Here is a 20,520-nt window from a genome sequence, read left to right as displayed (position 1 = left end):
GATTTTTCACAATATAAAATTTCACCGATCTTACTCTCATTTAAATGTGACAGCCCTTTTTCTCATATGTGACTTTGACTTTAGAATTTGTTGCCTGGACACTTTGTGAGGAACAGACTTTGAAGACAAATGTTGTCAAGAGCCAAACTGTTACTGTGTCTTTTCAGTAGCGGCTTTCAAATTTTGTTTTTTGTTGTTGTTTTTTAAGTGAAGCAACTTCTTTAACCTAGGGACTTCTTCTTGTGAGGTCTTTCATGGCTGGTAGGCCAGCTAGGTCTTTCTTTGTTTTATGTTGCCATGCCATTTTCAATAAAGTCACCCTGATGTTGGAGGTGGAGGAAACATAAAGACAAGATTTACAGGAAGGAACAAGTTTATTTACTGTAAATGAATCCTAGTTGGGGTTTTTTGTTTGTTTTGCTTTTCAGTCCCTTAGGATTTCCTCTTTCTGTTTCTACTGCTAGCACCAAGAAAATACGAAAAAATAACCTCTTCGAAATCTGCAGTTCTTTCTTTTTCCTTGTTGTTTTTGCTTTCTGCAAGAATGGAAAGTGACCCGCTGACATTCTAATTTTGGGCAGTACAGGTTCACACCTCCATGTAAAGTCCTACTACCATTCAGAGTTCAATTTCAAAAACCAGTCCAAAATGTAGTCTTTGTTTTAAAGGATTTGTGTTTCATTACACTTGGTATGTATGTGTTGGTTTGGTTGGGTCTTCTTAAGGGACTATATTTGTCAAGATATAAAAGTGGAACCTTCTGGTTCATTCTTGCTGAACATTTTGAAACATGTCTCCATGACTGAATGATCAGTCAATAAGCATTTATTAAGCATCTACTCTACGCCAGTCTGTGAGCTAAGCATTAGATCAAAACAAATGTTTGTCGTAGTTGGTCCTGAAAAACTCTGACTCCCTTATCTTAGCTTCTCCAGCTATGGACTACTAAGGATCAGATTCTTTCACTACTGGAATGATGAGCCACTGGGAAGTGAATGAATAAGCATTTGTTGAGTGCCTATGATGTGCTAGCTAATGGTTATGTAGATATTACCTCAGTTGATCTTCCTAACAGTCCTGGGAGGTAGATGCTAATGTGATCTTCATTTTATAATTGAAAAAACTGAGGCAGAGGTTAAATGACTTGCCCAGAGTCACACAATCGAGTAAGTGTCTAAGGCTGGATTTGGACTCTGGTCTTTCTGACTCTAGACCAAGGATTTAGTCTAATGGTCCACCTTGCAGCCTCTGGAACTAGTTACCGAAATAGAGAGGAAGGTAATCACCAAGCCCTTAATATGTGCCAGGCTGGAGATGCAATTATAATCAAAAATATATTCCTGTCCTCAAAGTACTTTGGCAGAGAACCAGAAGCACTGGCTGGGAAGGAAATGGGGAGTAAATGACCTAGCCCATGCCTAAAATGTAGACATCACACCCCACTGTCCTACCCTTCCCACCAGGAAATTCAGCAAAGGGAGTAAAGGGGTCTGGTTGATAGAAAGGAGTTGCTTTCATCTTTAGAGATCTAGAAAATAACAGTTTTCTCTTCTGGTGGATATAAAGGGTTCAACTGATTAATTAATCTTCCTGACTTATTAAGAAACTATCCTAACAGGCAATTTGAGAGACAGAAGAAAGTCAACATTTCTCCCCTTCACCAACTTCTTTCCCTGGAAAAATTCTGATTGTGTTTGTAATAATGGCAGTCTTAAAAAAAAAAATACCCTCTTTTCACTTAGTATAATAAAAACTGGATCAAAGTAATCAGTGATTAGAATTTTGAAAAGAAATCTGACAGGATACTTTTTTGTTTTGAAACATTTTTCCAAGTAAGATTCCATATAATAAAATACTGTGAAAATTTTAACTTTTTTTTTTTCCAGAAAAAACACCAATAGTCAAATTTCATCTCTTTTTTGCTTAATACATATTCTCTAACAGATTCTTCCAAAGGGTCAATCAAGAGATACAACATTTTCAAAAGAAAGAGAAAATTCCCTTTTGATGATAAGACTGTGGTTTTTAAATTTTTGATGTATGAACTCAGTTGTATTTTCTTTTTGCAGGAACTTTTAGCAAAGAGTGAAAAGAAAAAAGACCTCTGAAAGAAGATTTGGATTAGCAAATTGATGCCATCTGTATTGAGATGGTGAATTGATTTAACAAGCTTGGCCTCTGTGGCCTTTAAAATGAAATGAAATTTTAAGAAACAATGCACTGTTCATCACTAGCCAATCATAGCTTTTGAATGCCATACATGTCTTCTGTGTTGCAATGGCGATGTCAATAATGTATGCTATATTTGGTTTTGTGTCAAATCTACTGTGAAATCTATACTCTAGCTACTGCAGAGGGGAAAAAAAAGAAGCATCTTAAGCACAATCATTACATAACAAAAAAAAGAAAGAAAGAAAAGAAAGGAAAGGAAAAAGTTATCAGACTATGGCTTCCACCATCTAACTGAATATTTAAGTTGTATGGGACTAGACTTGAAAACACTGATGTTATATCAGTGAATACAAAAATACATTTAAATTATTATTCCAATTGTAATTTAGAAATGGTACTTAGTATCAGGAAATGGTTTTTCACAAGAAGAATAGGTACGGGTGATCTTCATCAGCCGTTATGTTTTTTATATGCTGGGATCTGAAAAAAAAAATCTATTAAAATGAGGCTTAGGTTATTTTTTTTTTTTAATTGTCATTGTGGGTCATATTCACACATCAGCTGTATTGACAGCTATGTTTTGCTCATTGGGTTTCTGCATGAACTTAGTTGTTTTTCTTAGAAATTTCAGTTATTAAAATATAATTAATAAAAATGTTGGCTTCTCAAAAGTCTTTCTGTGTTGTTTTACATCTCTTTGCTCTTAACTACAGTGACACAATCTGCTTTTTTCAATAGTATAATTCTTAAAGGAGAGTATATAATTCAACCCACGATAACTGTCCTGGTTTCACAGTGCTGTTATACAACTATACCTCAAATATATGTTTACTGTGCATTTGCATTTACAGACTTTGAGTAGTTTTTACATCCCAAAAGCTAAATATAAAGCACTATTTTTCCAATAGAATCATTATTCAACTTTTCCTTTAGAAGTGTGTACTGATTATTTTATCATCTTAATAAAAGACTTTTTAGGTATGGATTCCAATGTCTTTATGAAAATATAGCCTTATCTTTCTATAAAAGAAAAATGAAAAATAAGAACATGAAAAAAAGAGGGAATAATTATATTTTTGTTTCTTTCATGAGGATTTATTGGAGACACCAACATCAATTTTTTTTTTAATTTTAAAAATGAAATAAATGAGCAAATGCACTGGCATTTTTTCAGATAAAAATCCAACAGATAGTGCTAGGAAATAGAAATGTAGAAGACATTTAACAGAGATGAGTAATGGGACCAGACCCATATGGACTGACAGTACCACAAATAACAAGGAAAGGAAATACTGAAAAGGGAAAGAACAAAATGAAATGACAACTCAGAGAGCAGGCAAAGAAATATCAGTGTGACATCTACATAAGCAAATATATTATTAAGAATTTGGTGTCCTCTCTTGCTAATTAAAAATCAAGACTAATAGCCACCCATAAAATAAATGCAATAAAAAGTTAAACATTCTTATCCTTTTCTGTTTATTTAAATGTACTTCCTATTTTTATATGAAATTGTAAAATATTTTAAAATAATTTACATTTTATATATTTAACTCAGAGAACATTTATTAATGGGAAGCTATGTGCAAAACCCTACATCAGAAGATCCAAAGATATAAAACTAACAATCACATCTCTTAGGTATGATAAGCTCATAAAAAGTACAAACTGCTATGAGCATTTGGAAGAAATAGAGGTCACTTGAAGTGTGTGAAGGGTTGGAGTAGAAGAAAGATTCCACAGAGCAAGTTTGATTGATAGTAAAAACCTTGATAATTACCGAGAGAACCATAATCTTTTATATGTTATCAAACTGATGGATTTTTTTTTTCAGGTATTTCCCCTCCCACCAAGTAGTCAGGTTAATGATAAATCTTGTTTTCCTTATTGTTCTTCCTCAGCTTTTCAGAACCATGCATCTCTAGTTTAATATCCTACCCTTACTTTATAAATGATAGATACTTGGTATAATTTTCAAAGATCCCTTGGGAAAAGATAGTGCTTTTAAAGTAGTTTGTGTATGTAATCATTCTGTGTGTCCTACCTGTTCATGATATGATTTGTATAATGGGTATTATGAGATCGCAGAATTTTGAATTTGGAAGGACGCTTTGAGATTCTCTAATCCAGTCCTTAATTTTATTATAACTTGAGGGCTCAAACCGAGATCCAAAATGGTGAAATAATGTTCCCAAGACTAAGTCACAGTTAATTTATAAAAGATCCTTCAAACTCAAATCTAGTATTCTTTCTTCTACATCCCTTTCTTATCCTAGATACAAGCACCTAGTATGTTCTAGGCACTTGAAGCAAAAACATAGAGAAGGAAACAATGTCTACCCCCAAGGAGCTTTTTATTCCCATGAATGACTGAATGATTTAAACATACCGTCTGCAGAAATTTCTGTGCTAAACACTGGAGATAGAGTCCCTCTCTCTCAAGGGGCTTACATTCTAATAGTCAAGGACAGCATAAATGGAAAATGAATACACACAAATATAAGGCAAAGTAAATACAAGGTAGCGTTAGGAATAAGACATTGCCATTAGGGAGACTGGGAAAGGCTTCATGCCAAAAGCGTTGCATAAGGTGTATCTTAAAGAAAAAAAGACTCCATTTGGCAGAGGTGAGAAGGAAGGGCGTTGCAGGCAGGCAGGGTGATCAGCACAAAGGCATGGCAGCAAATGGCGTCGTGAGAAGAACAAAGAAAGCCAGTTGGGCTGGCTCATGAAAGCGTTGTTCCAGGTCCCTCTACCTTTGCCATTTGGTGGAGTTAATTGAAGCACCAAAACAAACCTCGTCAGCCTCCTTTCATGATTCTTACTCAGGTCTGAGTAACAAATATGCTTGGTTTGACCTTCTAGTAATATAAATCTAAAGTTCGGTCTCATATTATTCAGCCTTACTTGTTTTACCAACTTTGGCAGAACCAAAGCCACCCCAGGACCTTTGGGCTTTTTGTTAGCCACCCACAACCCGACTCCTTAGAGAGGTCCTATTAATTCAAAATCCTAATATAGGGGGTCTTTTTCTGAGGGAAAAGAAGAAGTTATGTATACATTTTCAAGGCAAAAAGCATCGCCACCTCCTGTTTTTTTTCCTTTTCACAATCCCTTTTAATTCTCTGCTTTTGCTAAATCGGGACTGTGATTACAAATTCATCCCACCGAGTCTTTGTGTGTTACATTCTCTTTTAGCCCTACTGTTGTTAGGCAGCTAGAAGCTTACCCCATGCACCCGTCCATGAGAAGTGGACTCCTCCCAGGAGGACGACAACTAGAAGTTTTCATTGAATGTTATGTTAAGAATATGTTAAACACCTACCAGGTGCCAAGGAACTGTGCTAACTGCTTCACAAGTATTATCTCCTGATCATTTATTATTCTCCTTTGAGTTGTTAACAGTTAAAGTTGTCAACCAATTGTTGGTAGAAATTATGACATCTGCTTTTCTCACAGATTCATAAAACGTTAGTAATTAGGATAGTCCAGTGCCTATGACAGCCCCTGACTCAGAGTAGTCTCATAACAAATGTTTCTTGACTATTAGGGGAAGCTTATTACTTCCATAAATGTTTCTCTTGATCAACCTTCTCCCTAAACAAGTGCATAGGGCAATTACTTAACTCATTCTTCTTGATTCAGAACCTCAGTGGGTTTAATTGGTCTCTTTCCAAGATTATTTTTCCTCAGAATCAAATCTGTTATCAAGGGCTTTCAGAAACTAGATTCTGGGTAGTTTGATTTCCTGGTATACCACTTGTTCTCAATGACTCCTGGAGCACCTTTTGACTCTGTGGAGCACTTCCTGGAACAATTACCTAGGAATTTTATTGTCTGGGTTCGAGATTGTAGCTTTCAGTATTTATTATACCCAAAAGCACTTTCTAATCCCCATATGTGCCATCAGATAGCACCCTTATAGTCCTAGGTTTAGCAAAATCAAATGGCACAGGCAGAAGTTACAAAGGAACATCACAGGTTCACTTTCTGGTATCATAGCTTGACATAGTGGAAACTATTACAGCTTAAATCTTTAATATAATGAACTTTGTTCTTGCCTTTTTCAGTTTGGACTAGCCCAAAAATATATGTCCAATAAATAGCATATTCTCTTGCTTTCAAAAAAAGGAAAGCAGTTCAAACAATCTGGCACTTCTAAAAATGCACATTTACCCAAAGACAAAGGGGAGAAAATTGGCAGCAAGAGCAGCTTTTGTCAGGCCTCTTTGCCAGCTCCAAAAATTCTGGGTCTCTCAGTCTAGTTTTAATTGTTTGTTAACCTCAGAGACCTTGAGAGGACTTAGTGGATAGAATATTGGGTCTGGAGGCCTGAAGACCTAAGGACAAATCCAGCCTAAAACACTTAGTTGTGTGACTCTGGAAAAGTCATTTCTGTTTGCCTCAGTTTCCCCAATTGTAAAATGCACTTATCTTTCAAGGTCTTTGTGAGATTCAGAAGAGATATTTGTAAAGCATTTAGCAGGATTCCTGGCATGTAATAGGCACCACATAAATACTTATTTCCTTCCCCCCTCAGCCCTATTTTATATTGGAGTATTGCATCTTCTATGTCTTCTCCAATTCTAAGTCATTTGCACATCAGCCTGATTTTGGGATAGTCATCTTGCTTCCATCTTCAAGACAAGTGGAAAAGAACATTCTGCAGGACTATATGAGCACAGATGGGTTTGGAGGTAAATTGAGGAACAGTGGAGATTTGAAGAAGTAGATCTTATTCTTCTTTCCCTCTGCTTCTTTAAAAAAAAAAAAAAAAAAAAAAGCCCACTATCTCCAGGCCCATTATACCTCCTTTTCTGTGTAAGGAGAACAAACTGCAAGCCCTTGTGATGTGATTACTTACCCCCATTACTTGTGTCTAATATGCTCTAAAAATAGTTAAGCGTAAACTATTCACACCACTTTTTGGCATAGTATAGTAAGGTGCCAACCTTGGAGTTCAGAAGAGCTGGTTTGGGGTTCTGCTGCTGAAACACTAATTGTGTGATTTGAGGTAAGTTTCCCTTAGTTGAAAAATCAAGATCATGATAGAGTTTAAATACTCCAAAAAATCACAGTTCTGGATCACTTGAATTCATAGATCTGAATCATCACCCTCTCAAAAAAAAAAAAAAAAAAAGCTAAAGACAGGGTTATCAGTCATCTGAAGTAATTCAGAAGGCCCAAAGCTTACCCTTCCCCCAAACAGTTTTACCTTTCATTTAGCAAGGATTTAATTTTTTATCATAGCCAGAGACTTAATTCTAGTTGCTGGAAAGGAAAGAAAGTCTAGAAAATATATAGTCTCTTTCCACCTGGAATTTAGAGCCTAATGGGGAAATGAAAAAAGTCAGATAGCACAATATCACATAAGTACATTAGAATTGTCCCTCTTCCCTCTCAAAAAAATAAAATTGTGAGGCTTGACAGAAAAAAAGTATTACATAACTGAGAAAATAAGGGAGGGCTTCAAGGAGGAGGTAGCACTTGAAAACTTAAGAGGATAAAAAGGAATTAAATGGCAAAGGTATGGAGTCATGAAAGTGCAGATCATGAACAATTTGCCTTAGGATTAGAGTGCCCACAAAGGAATAATATAAAGTAAAGCTGGTAAGAAGGTAGAGTGATGGCAGCTTGTAAAAAGCATCAAGTATCAGATGAAAGGGTATGATCTTCACTCAGTGAGCATAGAGATTAATCAGATTTTAAAGGCCCTAGGGAACCATTATTATTATTATTATTATTTTTAACATAAGAGTAGCATGAACAGATTATACTTAATGATTGATATAAAAACTTCCACTGTGGGATTTCTATCCCTTTAACTTAAAACCCTCGAAATACAAATGCTACTGGGAGGGTTATAATACAGAAATCCTTATCTGGCATTTGTAAATACATTTAAGATCCCGCCCTGTGCACAAATACAAAGTGAGTAATCATAAGGATTCCAAGGCATCATTGAAATATTGCCTGCCCATACAACCTCGGGCTTCAGTTTCCCCATCTGTTAAATGAAAAGCTTAAACTAGAATTCCTTGATAGTCCATTCCAACTTTAAATCTATGATCTTAATAAAGGGTCATAGTAAAACTGAGGCAAATAGGATTGACTGACTTACCCAGCATTCTATAGCTGATGTCCGAGGCCAGCTTTGAACTCAGGGAGGTGAGTCTTCTTGCCTCCAGGCCTGGCACTCTACCCCACTGCACCATCTAAATACTCAAATTTTCCTAGCATCACACAGCTATTAAGCACCTAAGGCAATATATAAATCTAGATCTGCCTGATTGCGAATCTAGCACTCCATACACTTTCTCTTCAGCTAAAATCCTGGATGGTTGCTTTTTTCTCTTAGATTTCAAATAAGGACTATGAAAGAATCATCTTTTTACAGAGGAATTCCCCTGCCAACCTGAAATGATACCATGGCAGGGTGGGAGGGTTATATATAATATGTGGAAAGCCATTCCTTCCATTTTCTATCATCAGTCACCTGCCAACCAGATCAAAATACCATTAATAAATCAGCATAAGTCAATCTATTAGAAATATTTATTAAGCACCTGTTATGTGCCAGAGAAAAGCCAGTTACCAGAGAAAGACAAAACCAGAAGATTATGTTTTGTAGGAAGAGAGAATATATATATTGTCTCTCCCTACAAATATATATTACATATTATATAATTTTATATATAATTATATATCATATAATACATAATTGTATATATATATATATATATATATATATATATATATATATATATATATATATATATATATAAAATATAAATCTAATAATTAGAACCATCTGCTGAACCTAGGAAGCCTGGAACACCACTATCTCTCTGCACTAAGGGGAGAAATCTTTGCTTTGGACTCACTGACATGGAATGCTTAGGTTCAGTCTTGGGAAAGCCTTACCACTTATTATAAGGCCAATCCTATTTCTTTTTCTCACATCCTTCATTTTCTAAACCACAACATCCCACACCTGCAGTGCACTGATAAGAGTATTACTTAAAATTTACATTGGGGCTCTTGTCTGGGGGACATGAGAGAGGAATATAAAAAAAGTATTTACTATGTAAATAAATATATAAATAAATTCAATGTATATGTATATAAATATAATTAAAATATTTAACATATAAATATAAATACATAGGTAAACAAATAATATATTATTTAATATATTAATATATAAATATAGGAGAGTTATTTATTGCCTACCTACATAAGAAATGCTTAATACAAAAGACTCTCACAAGTTCACATTGGCAAAAGTCCTAAAATAGGATGTTATACTCATAGCACACACCGACAGAAACTTAAACAAATTAAGCAAATAACAGTAATAATGATGATACACTTGGAGATTAAGAAGGGAAGCAGTTTCCAGGAGTGCTGATTCATTGTTTCATTTCACTTATGTTCTGCACTGTCTCCCTCTGGTCTATGTCTGATAAACTTTCTAATGCAGCCCTTTCTCTCCTTGATAAGAGGGAACTCTGATCTTTGGATGGAGGATCTTCAAACTCATGAATGCCCTCCTTCATCTTCAGTACTGCTGTAAAGAAGCAACCCAAAACCTGGACTCAGGTCCAACAACTTGATTCTCTAGGTATCGCACTGGATCAGGGCCACCCTGCTACTCCTTCTGCCTCTCAACCAGGAAGAGAAGGAACAATGGAGGGTAGTAATTTCATTTTAAAATCCCACTGAGTCATCATTGCTCCTCCTTTGTGCTCAATAAAGATGCACTTCGTCATCCCCAAAGTAGCCTTTAGGACTAAGTCATCCATGGCCCCTGAAAACACAGAGAAGCTTTGTCACCCCTAAAGCTCTCAAGTGGTTAGCCAGAATAGGCATTAGGTAAGCTCTGCAGCCTACGTGCACCCTTTGTCAATACATACATACAACACATATACATATATAGGTATATATAAAATACAAGATAATTTTTATGGAAAAACACTAACTTTTGTCCACATGATTTCACATGACCTATATATGAAAATGAGGGGGTTTATGTTCCTAAAACTTATTTCAGACAGGTCACCAAATATTGCTGTCAAGAAAAAGTTCTGTATTCATCCATTTCTTTATCATTCTGGGGATCTTGTTAAACTAAGGATTCTGAACTTCATTTAACACTGGTAGCCATTTAGAGGGTGCCTCCCTTCGCCTTGCTTCTTATAATATCTTTGAGGGAAAAAAAACTTTTAAAATTATATTAAATATAATATATTAATATATAAAAATATTATATTATATTATATTAAAAATTATAGTCTGTATCCCAATTCTTCTTTTAGTGGAGATTTGGATCAGAAGTGAAACATTAAGAAATGTGTAAAGAGAGTTGGTACCAAATTCAGTTTTCTAACTTCAGCAGGTCATTGAACCTGCTGCATTTCATCTCATCACTTTTTTTTTCTTTCTTTTTTTTTTTTTTTTCTAATGACGGTAACAACATTTGTCACACCACAGAGAGTTGAGCATAAAATAAACATTAATCAAAGAGATCAGTTGTTGGATTATATTGGGCAACTCTTGGTAGCGGCCAGAAACTGGAAACTACATGGATGACGATCAATTGGACATTAGCTGAATAAACTGTGGTATATGAATGTTACGGAATATTATTGTTCTGTAAGAAATGACCAACAGGATGATTTCAGAAAGGCCTGGAGAGACTTACATGAACTGATGCTGAGTGAAATGGGCAGGACCAGGAGATCATTATATACTTCATCAACAATACTATATGATGATTAATTCTGATGGACGTGGCCCTCTTCACAATGAGATGAACCAAATCAGTTCCAATAGAGCAGTGATGAACTGAACCAGCTACACCCAGCGAAAGAACTCTGGGAGATGACTGCGAACCATTGCATAGAATTCCCAGTCCCTCTAATTTTGTCTGACTGCATTATGGATTTCCTTCACAGGCTGATTGTACACTATTTCAAAGTCTGATTCTTTTTGTACAGCAAAACAACTGTTTGGACATGTATACATATATTGTATTTAATTTATACTTTAACATATTTAACATGTATTGGTCAACCTGCCATCTGGGAGGGGGGAAGGAGAGGAAAAATTAGAACAAAAGGTTTGGCAATTGTCAGTGCTGTAAAATTACCCATGCATATATCTGGTAAATAAGATCTATTAAAAAAAAGAAGAAGAATAAAAGAAATATTGGGCAATTATAAAAAAAAAAAAAGAAAGAAATAATGGACAGTTGTATGCCAATAAATCTGATAACCTCAGGGAAATAGAAGAATGCTTTCAAAAATATAAATTGTCCAATTAACAGATGAGGGAATAAATTACTTAAATAGTCCTATTTTATTTTATTCATTTATTTTTTGCTGAGCCAATTGGGATTAAGTGACTTGCCCAGGGTCATACTGCTAGGAAGTATTAAGTATCTGAGGTCATATTAGAACTCAGCTCCTCCTGACTTCAGGGCTGGTGCTCTATCCACTGCACCAACTAGCTGCCCCCTTAGTCCCATTTTAGAAAAAAAAAAAAAAACAAATTAAACAAGCCACTAATGATAGTGATAGATAAATATAGTGATAAACAGATAAAGCCAAAGAGGAAATTTACAGGACCACATGGATTTACAAGTGAATTCTACCAACATATAAAGAACAATTAATTCTAATAATATATAAACTATTTGGAAAAAACAGGGAAAGAGGGATTCCTACCAAATTCTTTTTATAACACACATATGGTACTGATACCTAAACCCAGAAGAAGCAAGAAAATTATTGACCAATTTCCCTAAAGAATATTAATACAAAAAATATTTTAATGGTCTTTTTTATTTAAATATTTATTTTAGTTTCTTTTTTTAGCTTTTTATTTATACATAGTTTTCAATATTCACTCTTGTAAAGCCTTGTGATACAAATTTTTTCTCTCTCCCTTCCTCCCACCCCCTCCTCAGACAGCAAGTCATGCAATATAGGTTAAATATGTGCAATTCTTCTATACACATTTCTACAATTATCATGCCACACAAGAAAAATCTGACCAAAAAGGAAAGAAAATGAGAAAGAAAACAAAATGTAAGCAAACAACAAAAAAAAAGTGAAAATGCTTTGTTGTGATCCACACTCAGTCCCCACAGGCTGGGTGCAGGTGGCTCTCTTCATCACAAGATCATTGGAACTGGCCTGAATTGTCGGAATATAGAGGAGCCACCTGACAGTAGCTGCAGAATGGATCTCCTCATGTGAGAGGATAATACAAGGAGTCTGAAAGGCAGTTGCTGTTCTCTGACCTCTCTGACTGAGTGGCCATTGCGTTGTCTGACCTCTCTCCACTTCCCTCTGCCTCCAATTTATCTCATTCTCAGTCCACAACACCTGTGTCAGCAAAGGCTGCCCTGAAACTCCTTCAGATGCTGTGAACCACAGATGTGGAGGCTCTCGGAGAATTGGCCTGTCCCTTAACACTTCATCTCATTGTTGAAGAGAGCCATGTCCACCAGAATTGATAGTCTTATAATCTTGTTGCCGTGTACAACAATCTCCTGGTTCTGCTCAATTCACTTAGCATCAGTTCATGTAAGTCTCTCCGGACCTCTCTGAAATCATCCTGCTGATCATTTCTTTCTTTTTTTTAAATCTTTTTATTTTCAAAACATATGGATGGATAATTTTTCAACATTAATCCTTGCAAACTCTTGTATTTCAAATTTCTCCCCTCCTCCCACCCCCTCTCCTAGATGGCAAGTAGTCCAATATATGTTAAACATTGTAAAAATATATGTTAAATCCAAATTATGCATACATATTTATACAATTATCTTGCTGCACAAAAAAAAAATCAAATCAAATAGGAAAAAAAAATAAGGAAGAAAACAAAACACAAGCAAACAACAGAAAACGTGAAAATGCTATGTTGTGATCCACACTCAGTTCCCACAGTCTTCTCTTTGGGTGTGGCTGGCTCTCTTCATCACAAAATCATTGGAACTGGCCTGAATAGTCTTATTGTGGAAGAGAGTCATGTCCATCAGAATTGATCATTATATAATCTTGTTGCTGTGTACAATGATCTGATTCTACTCATTTCACTTGGCATCAGTTCATGTCAGTCTCTTCAGGCTTCTCTGAAATCATCCTGCTGATCATTTCTTACAGAGCAATAATATCCCATTATATTCATATACCATCACTTATTCAGCCATTCTCCAACTGATGGGCATCCACTCAGTTTCTAGTTCCTTGCCACTACAAAAAGGGCTGATGCAAAAATCTTAAATAAAATATTAACAGAGATTACAACTTTATACCAGGAATGCAGGTTCAATATCAGAAAAACTATGACCATAATTGACTATATCAATAACTAAGAGAAATTATATGATTATATCAATAGATGCAGAAAAAGCATTTGACAAAATCCAACATCATTCCTATTAAAAAGCACTAAAGAGCATAGGAATAAGTGCAGTTTTCCTTAAAATGTTAAGTAGTATGTATCTAAAACCAACAGCAAGCATTATATGCAATGGGAATAACCCAGAAGCATTTCCAATAAGATCAGGGTGAAACAAAGTGGACCATTACCACCACTACTAATTAATACTGTACTAGAAATGCTATTTTAGCAATAAGAGAAGAAAAAGAAATTGAAGGAATTAGAGTAAGCAAGGAGGAAACAAAAATATCATTCTTTGCAGATGATGTGATGGCATGCTTAAAGAATCCTAGAGAATCAACTAAAAACTACTAGAAACAATTAATAACTTTAGCAAAGTTGCAGGATACAAAATAAACCCTCACAAATCATCAGTATATCTATATGTTATGAACAAAGTTCAACAGCAAAAGATAGAACGAGAAACCCCATTTAAAATAATTGTAGACAATAATAAAATATTTGGGAGTCTACTTGTCAAGGCAAAGTCAGGAACTACATGAACACAATTACAAAACACTTTTCATACAAATAAAGTTAAATCTAAACAAGTGGAAAAATATCAAGTGCTCACAGATAGGCCAAATTAATATAATAAAAATAACAATTCTACCTAATTAATTCACTTATTCGGGGCTATATAAAACTATAAAGAAATTAGCCTATAAAGTTAGAAAAAATAATAACAAGATTCATCTGGAAGAACAAAAGGTCAAAGGATTTTAAGGTAATTAATGAAAAAACACAAATCAAAGTGGCCTATTTGCACAAGATCTAAAACTTTATTATAAAACAATGGTCATCAAAACCATCTGGTACTGGCTAAGAAATAAGAAAATAAGAAATAAGACCCACTGGTCAATGGGTCAATATAGGTTGAGTTCACAGGACAAAATTGTCAATGACTATAATAATCTAGTATTTGACAAATATTTAACAAAAAATTGCTGGGAAAACTAGAAACTAGTATGGCAGGGCACTGACCAATACCTAACACCCTATACCAAAATAAGGTCAAAATGAGTTCATGATTTAGACATAAAAAGTGATATTGTAAGCAAATTAGGAAAATAAAGGATAGTCTACCTCTTAGTTTTGTGGGGAAGGGAAGGATTTATAGCCAAAGAAGAACTAGAAAATATTATGAAATGCAAAATGGACAATTTTAGTATATTAATTTTAAAAGTTTTGAATAAACAAAACAAATGCAGCTAACATTGAAGTGAGTAGAAGCAGGAAAACATTGTACACAATAACAACAAGATCATGCGATGATCAACTGTGACGATCAACTCTGATGGACTTGGCTGTTTTCAACAATAAGGTGATTCAAGGCAGTTCCAATAGATTTGTGATGAAAAGAGCCATCTGCACACAGAAGATTGAATGTGGATCAAAGCATAGTATTTTCTCTTTTTGTTGTTGTTTGTTTGCTTGATTTTGTTTTTCTTTCTTGTGTTTTTCCCCCCTTTTGATCTGATTTTTTTTTTTTTTTGCGTAGCATGACAAATACAGAAATGTTTAGAATTGCACATGTTTCACCTATACTGGATTGCTTGTTTTCTAGGAGGAGGGGGGAAGAGAGAAAAACTTGAGACACAAGGTTTTGCAAAGGTGAATGCTGAAAACTATATTTAAATGTATTGGGGGGAAAAAAAGGTTTGTTTTTTTTTTTTAATATTGAACAGATTAATGAAATCTCATGATATATTCTGGATTCTTTTTTGAAAAGGAATAGTAAAAATACTTTGTAAACATAATATAGTAGCCTTATTTCAATTTCTTTTTATTGCTTAGTCTCCAAAGTCTTGCTCAAATGCAGGTGGTATTTCTTCCAGGAAATTTTCCCTGATCTTATCACTCTTAAATGATCTTTCTCTACACTCTTCAAATAGCATTTTATAAGTCTCAATGAATTTTTAATGCAAGATTGTTAATTTAAAGATCTTTTTGTTTCTGTCTAACTCTGTTCCTAGACTTTACTAATCTCCTTGTGGTCAATGACCATATCTTATCTAAATTTTCTGTGTAAACCATTAAAACCTAGCATACCTAGCTACACGTAGCAGGTGTTCAATGTTTTCCATTGCTGCTGTTGTTATTGCTGTACTTAGTTCATATTAAGTTTTGCATTAGATCTTAATATAATTATTTTAACATTATATTAGCATAATATTTTATCTTCTACAGAATACAAATATTCTAAATATTTACTTGAAAAGGGAGTATTCACTGGACACCTTCCCTATTTGTTTATTCCTTTGATTTATCGTTTTTTGAGCAATTTTTGTCCTATGACTTTAATATAGCTTGAAATTTTTCAGAAAATGCCCTAATCAGCTCAGATGTGTGAAATTGAGTATATTATCTCCAATGAACTATTGGGAAAAGCTATTACATTTGTCTAGATTAATTGATTTATCAATACACCTGGGCTGTCAGTTGTTCTTCAGCCCAGTTCATGAAGTGTTTATTAAGCATCTGAATGCATGCTGCTATTTCAAAAAACAAATCTATATTACTTTGCAGGAAATATAAGACTCTGGGAGATTCGTAAGAAGCACATGCTTGCCAAACTCTTCATAAATGCTTGTTGGATGCTTAATTGACATATTACTTGCTCCCAGGTAGTTTAGTGAAGAGTAACATAAGCATAAATAATAAAATGGCACCAAAAATCAGTGGTACTAACAGAAAATGTTAAAGGAGTACAAAAAAGAAAGAATTGGAAGTGTAACTAAATAGACAGGGAAGAATCTCAGAGTTGGAAAGGACGCTGGAGTTTTTGTCCAATAAATGAGATTCCATTTGAAGATCTATAGTGAATATAGTGAATGGCTGAACAAGTTGTATTATATGATTGTGATGGAATATATAATTGTGTTATAAGAAATGATGAACGTGATGGTCTTAGAAAAAGATGGACAGACTTGCACAAAATAATGAAGGCAAAATGAGCAGAACCAATAGAATGTTGTATATAGTAATGACTATCTCTTAAAGACTAACTTTGAGCAAATAAGTCATTCTGAATACTAGAAATATCCCAATTAACTACAAAAGACATATGAAGGAAGACACTATCTGCATCCAGAGAAAGAAGTGATAAATAGAAGTTTGTATCAAAAGTATATATATATGTGTATATATATATATATATACTCATTTGTTGAATATACATATTTACATATATCTACATACACATACATATTATATATACATATTTCTATATATTCCTATATATACATATAGCCATTTTAGGGCAGGAAGAGGGAAAAATGGGAAAAATAAATTTACATGATAACTTTTATACATATTAAAAGAAATAACAAGATGTACATAACAGATTTTCAGTTTCATGTATGTCATTTTTTATTATAGTATGTTATAGAAATGCTTGCTTTATTCCATAAATTAAAAATAAAATAAAGCTAAACATGAAAAGAAAAGAAAAAAAAAGATCTGTAGCAAGGGCTAAGTCACTTTCCAAAGCAGCACATTCTATTTTTGGATACTTCTAATGGTTTGGAAATTTTTTTTATCATGACCAACCCCTCTCACCCCTTTCTTTTCATCTTGATGCTAAATATCTTCTATAATCTTTGAATGACATGATCTTGGTCCCTTCATCTTTTATATGTCTTTATATAAAAGACTTTTAAATATGTCCTTATTCAGTTGTTTAGTCATGTCTGTGACTTTTCGTGATATATTGGATTAATTGTCCATAGAGGTTTCTTGGCAAAGATATTAGGGAGGTTCCAGCTTTAATGCAGGCACAGAATTAAGTGACTTGCTCAGGGTCACACAACTAGTAAGCATTTAAGGTTAAATTTGAATTCTGGTCTTTCTGACTCGAGGCCCAGTGCTCTAATCTCCTTCAGTTTAACAATGTTCTTCTTAAAATGTGGCACCTAGAACTGAATACTGCTTTGTAGGTGTGATGCCATCAGGACAGGATACAGTGTTATTACGACTTTGAATTTTCATGTGGAAACCAGAATTTCATTAACTTTTTGTTTATCATATTAAGTTTGTAACCAAAAAACCTACAGATATTTTTCAGAAGAACTTACCACATTATCTTTATCTTATATCTACAAATGAATGGCTGAACAAATTATGACATTATGTATAGAATGGAATACTATTGTGCTGTAGGAAAATGAAGAAAGGGATAGGTTCAGAGAAACCTGGAAATATTGAACTGATACAAAATGAAGTGAGCAGAATTGAAACAACTTCATGATAAATAACATTGAAATACTTAAGAACTCCAATCAGTACAATGGCCTACCATGAGTTCAGAGGACTGAAAATGAACTACATTACCCACTTCCTGGAAAAGATGTAATGAATTCAAGATATAGAAAGTTGCAGAAATTTTTGGACATGCACAATATTAAATTTTATTTGAGTATGATATTTCTTACAAGGGTTTTTCTTTTATCTATTAAATGGTGACAAAAGAAAAATAAAAGCTTAATTGAAAAATAAAATGAAAACATTTTTATTGCTTTTAGGTTGCAAAGACAAAGGTTGATTCTGTATTATTTTCTTCTTGAATTTATTTATAATTAATTAATTTTGACTCATAACTACTTGTCATACATAGTTCTTACATGCTGACCTTAGCTCAGAGTTCAATTGGTTTATAATGAGTTGTTTAAATAGCTAGTTTTCTTGTAAAGAAATGTAATTGACATTGGAGAATGCTTGTGACCAGAAAAGGAGTTAGACCTGTCATTCCATCAAGTTATCATTAATGATGTCTGATTTGCTGTCCAAAAGTCTAAGCTGTGATCTCAGCTTAGATCTTAACTTTGTTCCCATTCATCTCTTACCTTTTCTCCATATAATTCTTTCTCATGTCTTCCTGATGTCATAATATCCAAAAACTCCAGTTTGTTTCCCATTCTTAGACCTTTAATTTAAGTTATGCCATTGTATTTTGTTTTATTTTCACCACTGAACTCAAACAATGAGAACTTCTTAGTCTCCTAAGGGAGGAAAGGGGATTGTTACTAGCCCCCCTTTTCCAATCAATAATGTTGTTCCCTGTATCTCAGCTGTGTAACTAATCATGTTGCCTTTAATTCCATGATGTCATCGACCATGTTCTGTTCTTTGTTCTTTACTCTACAAAACCTATATAAGGGGAAGTCTGACAAATGGAGGTAAACCATTGACCCTTTTATTATGAAGTACAATGCCTCTGCTAATAAATATGTTATCTTTCTCAGAGAACTGCCTTTTTGTTAAAATTCAATTGCAACAAGGTACTATGAGCAAAAAATACTGCTTCTACTGTGCATGTGTTGTTTAGTTTTGCAGAACTGCTTTTTCCCCCCTTTTTTTATGTTTTTTGTTTGTTTGTTTGTTTTTGATGACAAGGGATGGTTCTCTGAGAAGAGAAAGAAAGACCACTTGGAAATAAAGATGATGTGAAGCAATAAAATTTTGAAAAATGAATCATCTATCTCTATTAAATTCTATTTTAGTAGATTGATCTCATCATTCTAGGCTGCCAAGGTTTTTTTTTGATCCTGACTGTCACCCAGCATATTAATCATCCCCTAAAGCTTTCTATAATTCACAAATTTGTTAAGAATGCCAAATATGCCTTTACCAGAATATTGATTTAAAAAAAAAAAAAAAAAAAGCTAAACAGCACCAATTCAAAGGTTCCTGAGGATGTCAACTGCAGTTCTTCAAGTTACTATCAAGTTGGCTAGTATTGAAATCACAGTAAACTACACTCTCATTTGGCCAATATCTCTCTACATTGTTCATAAGGATTGTAGGTAAAACCAAATCAAATGCTTTGCTGAAAAACCAAAAAACAAACAAACAAACTAACTAAAACTAAACTAAAACTATGTAATCATTTTTATTGAAGAGGAAAAAAAAATTCAGAATAAAAGCTGAATCTTTAGTTTATTCTTTTTTTAGAAAAATGGATTTAGATGTGAAGAAACTTCAAAAATGCTTTGGTCCAAATTCTTTATTTTACAGATGAAGAAACTGAGGCTAAAAAAAAAGGAACTTGTTCTAGGTCATGCAGGTAGTAAATCCTCTATCTCTAAGTCTAGTCATTTTACCAGATCTTTTTAAAAAATTGTTTTGTAAGCCAGAGGACACACAGAAGGATTTTTTAAAATAGTAGAATAAATTGGGAAAATAAAACACACTTAACATCACATATCAAGATAAGATCAAAATGAGTCCATGATTTAGGCATAAAGAACGAGATCATAAATAAATTAGAGAAACATAGGATGGTTTACCTCTCAGACTTGTGGAGGAAGAAGGAATTTGTGACCAAAGGAGAACTAGAGATCATTATTGATCACAAAATAGAAAAATTTTGATTATTTCAAATTAAAAGGCCTTTGTACAAACAAAACTAATGCAAACAAGATTGGAAGGAAAGTAACAAACTAGGAAAACATTTTTACATTTCCAAAATATATAGAGAACTGACTCTGATTTATAAGAAATCAAGCCATTCTCCAATTGATAAATGGTCAAAGGATATGAACAGACAATTTTCAGATGATGAAATTGAAACTATTTCCACTCATATGAAAGTGTTCCAAATCTCTACTGATTAGAGAAATGCAAATTAAGACAACCACTACACACCTGTTAGATTAGCTAGAATGACAGAAACATATAATGATGAATGTTGGAGGGGATGTGGGAAAACTGGGATACTGATGCACTGTTGGTGGAATTGTGAAAGAATCCAACCATTCTGGAGAGCAATCTGGAATTATGCCCAAAAAGTTATCAAAATGTGCATATCCTTTGATCCAGCAGTGCTACTACTGGGCTTATATCCCAAAGAAATACTAAAGAGCGGAAAGGGACCTGTGTATGCCAAAATGTTTGTGG

The 20,520-nt window shown here is 34.0% G+C and overlaps 1 protein-coding gene across 1 annotated transcript in view; it reads left to right on the top strand.

Moving 5' to 3' along the window:
• BCAP29 (B cell receptor associated protein 29) overlaps window positions 1-2,843 on the top strand; it is a 67,145-nt gene extending 64,302 nt beyond the window's left edge. The window contains exon 8 of the mRNA XM_074268352.1: window positions 2,070-2,843. Within this exon, the coding sequence (XP_074124453.1) occupies window positions 2,070-2,108 (39 nt within the window). The 3' untranslated portion in view covers window positions 2,109-2,843. The remainder of the gene's footprint in view (window positions 1-2,069) is intronic.
• The last annotated feature ends 17,677 nt before the right edge of the window (window positions 2,844-20,520 follow it).

Source organism: Sminthopsis crassicaudata, chromosome 5, assembly GCF_048593235.1.
Source record: "Sminthopsis crassicaudata isolate SCR6 chromosome 5, ASM4859323v1, whole genome shotgun sequence".
Taxonomy (NCBI): Eukaryota; Metazoa; Chordata; class Mammalia; order Dasyuromorphia; family Dasyuridae; genus Sminthopsis; species Sminthopsis crassicaudata.
This window is presented reverse-complemented; position numbering and strand designations above follow the sequence as displayed.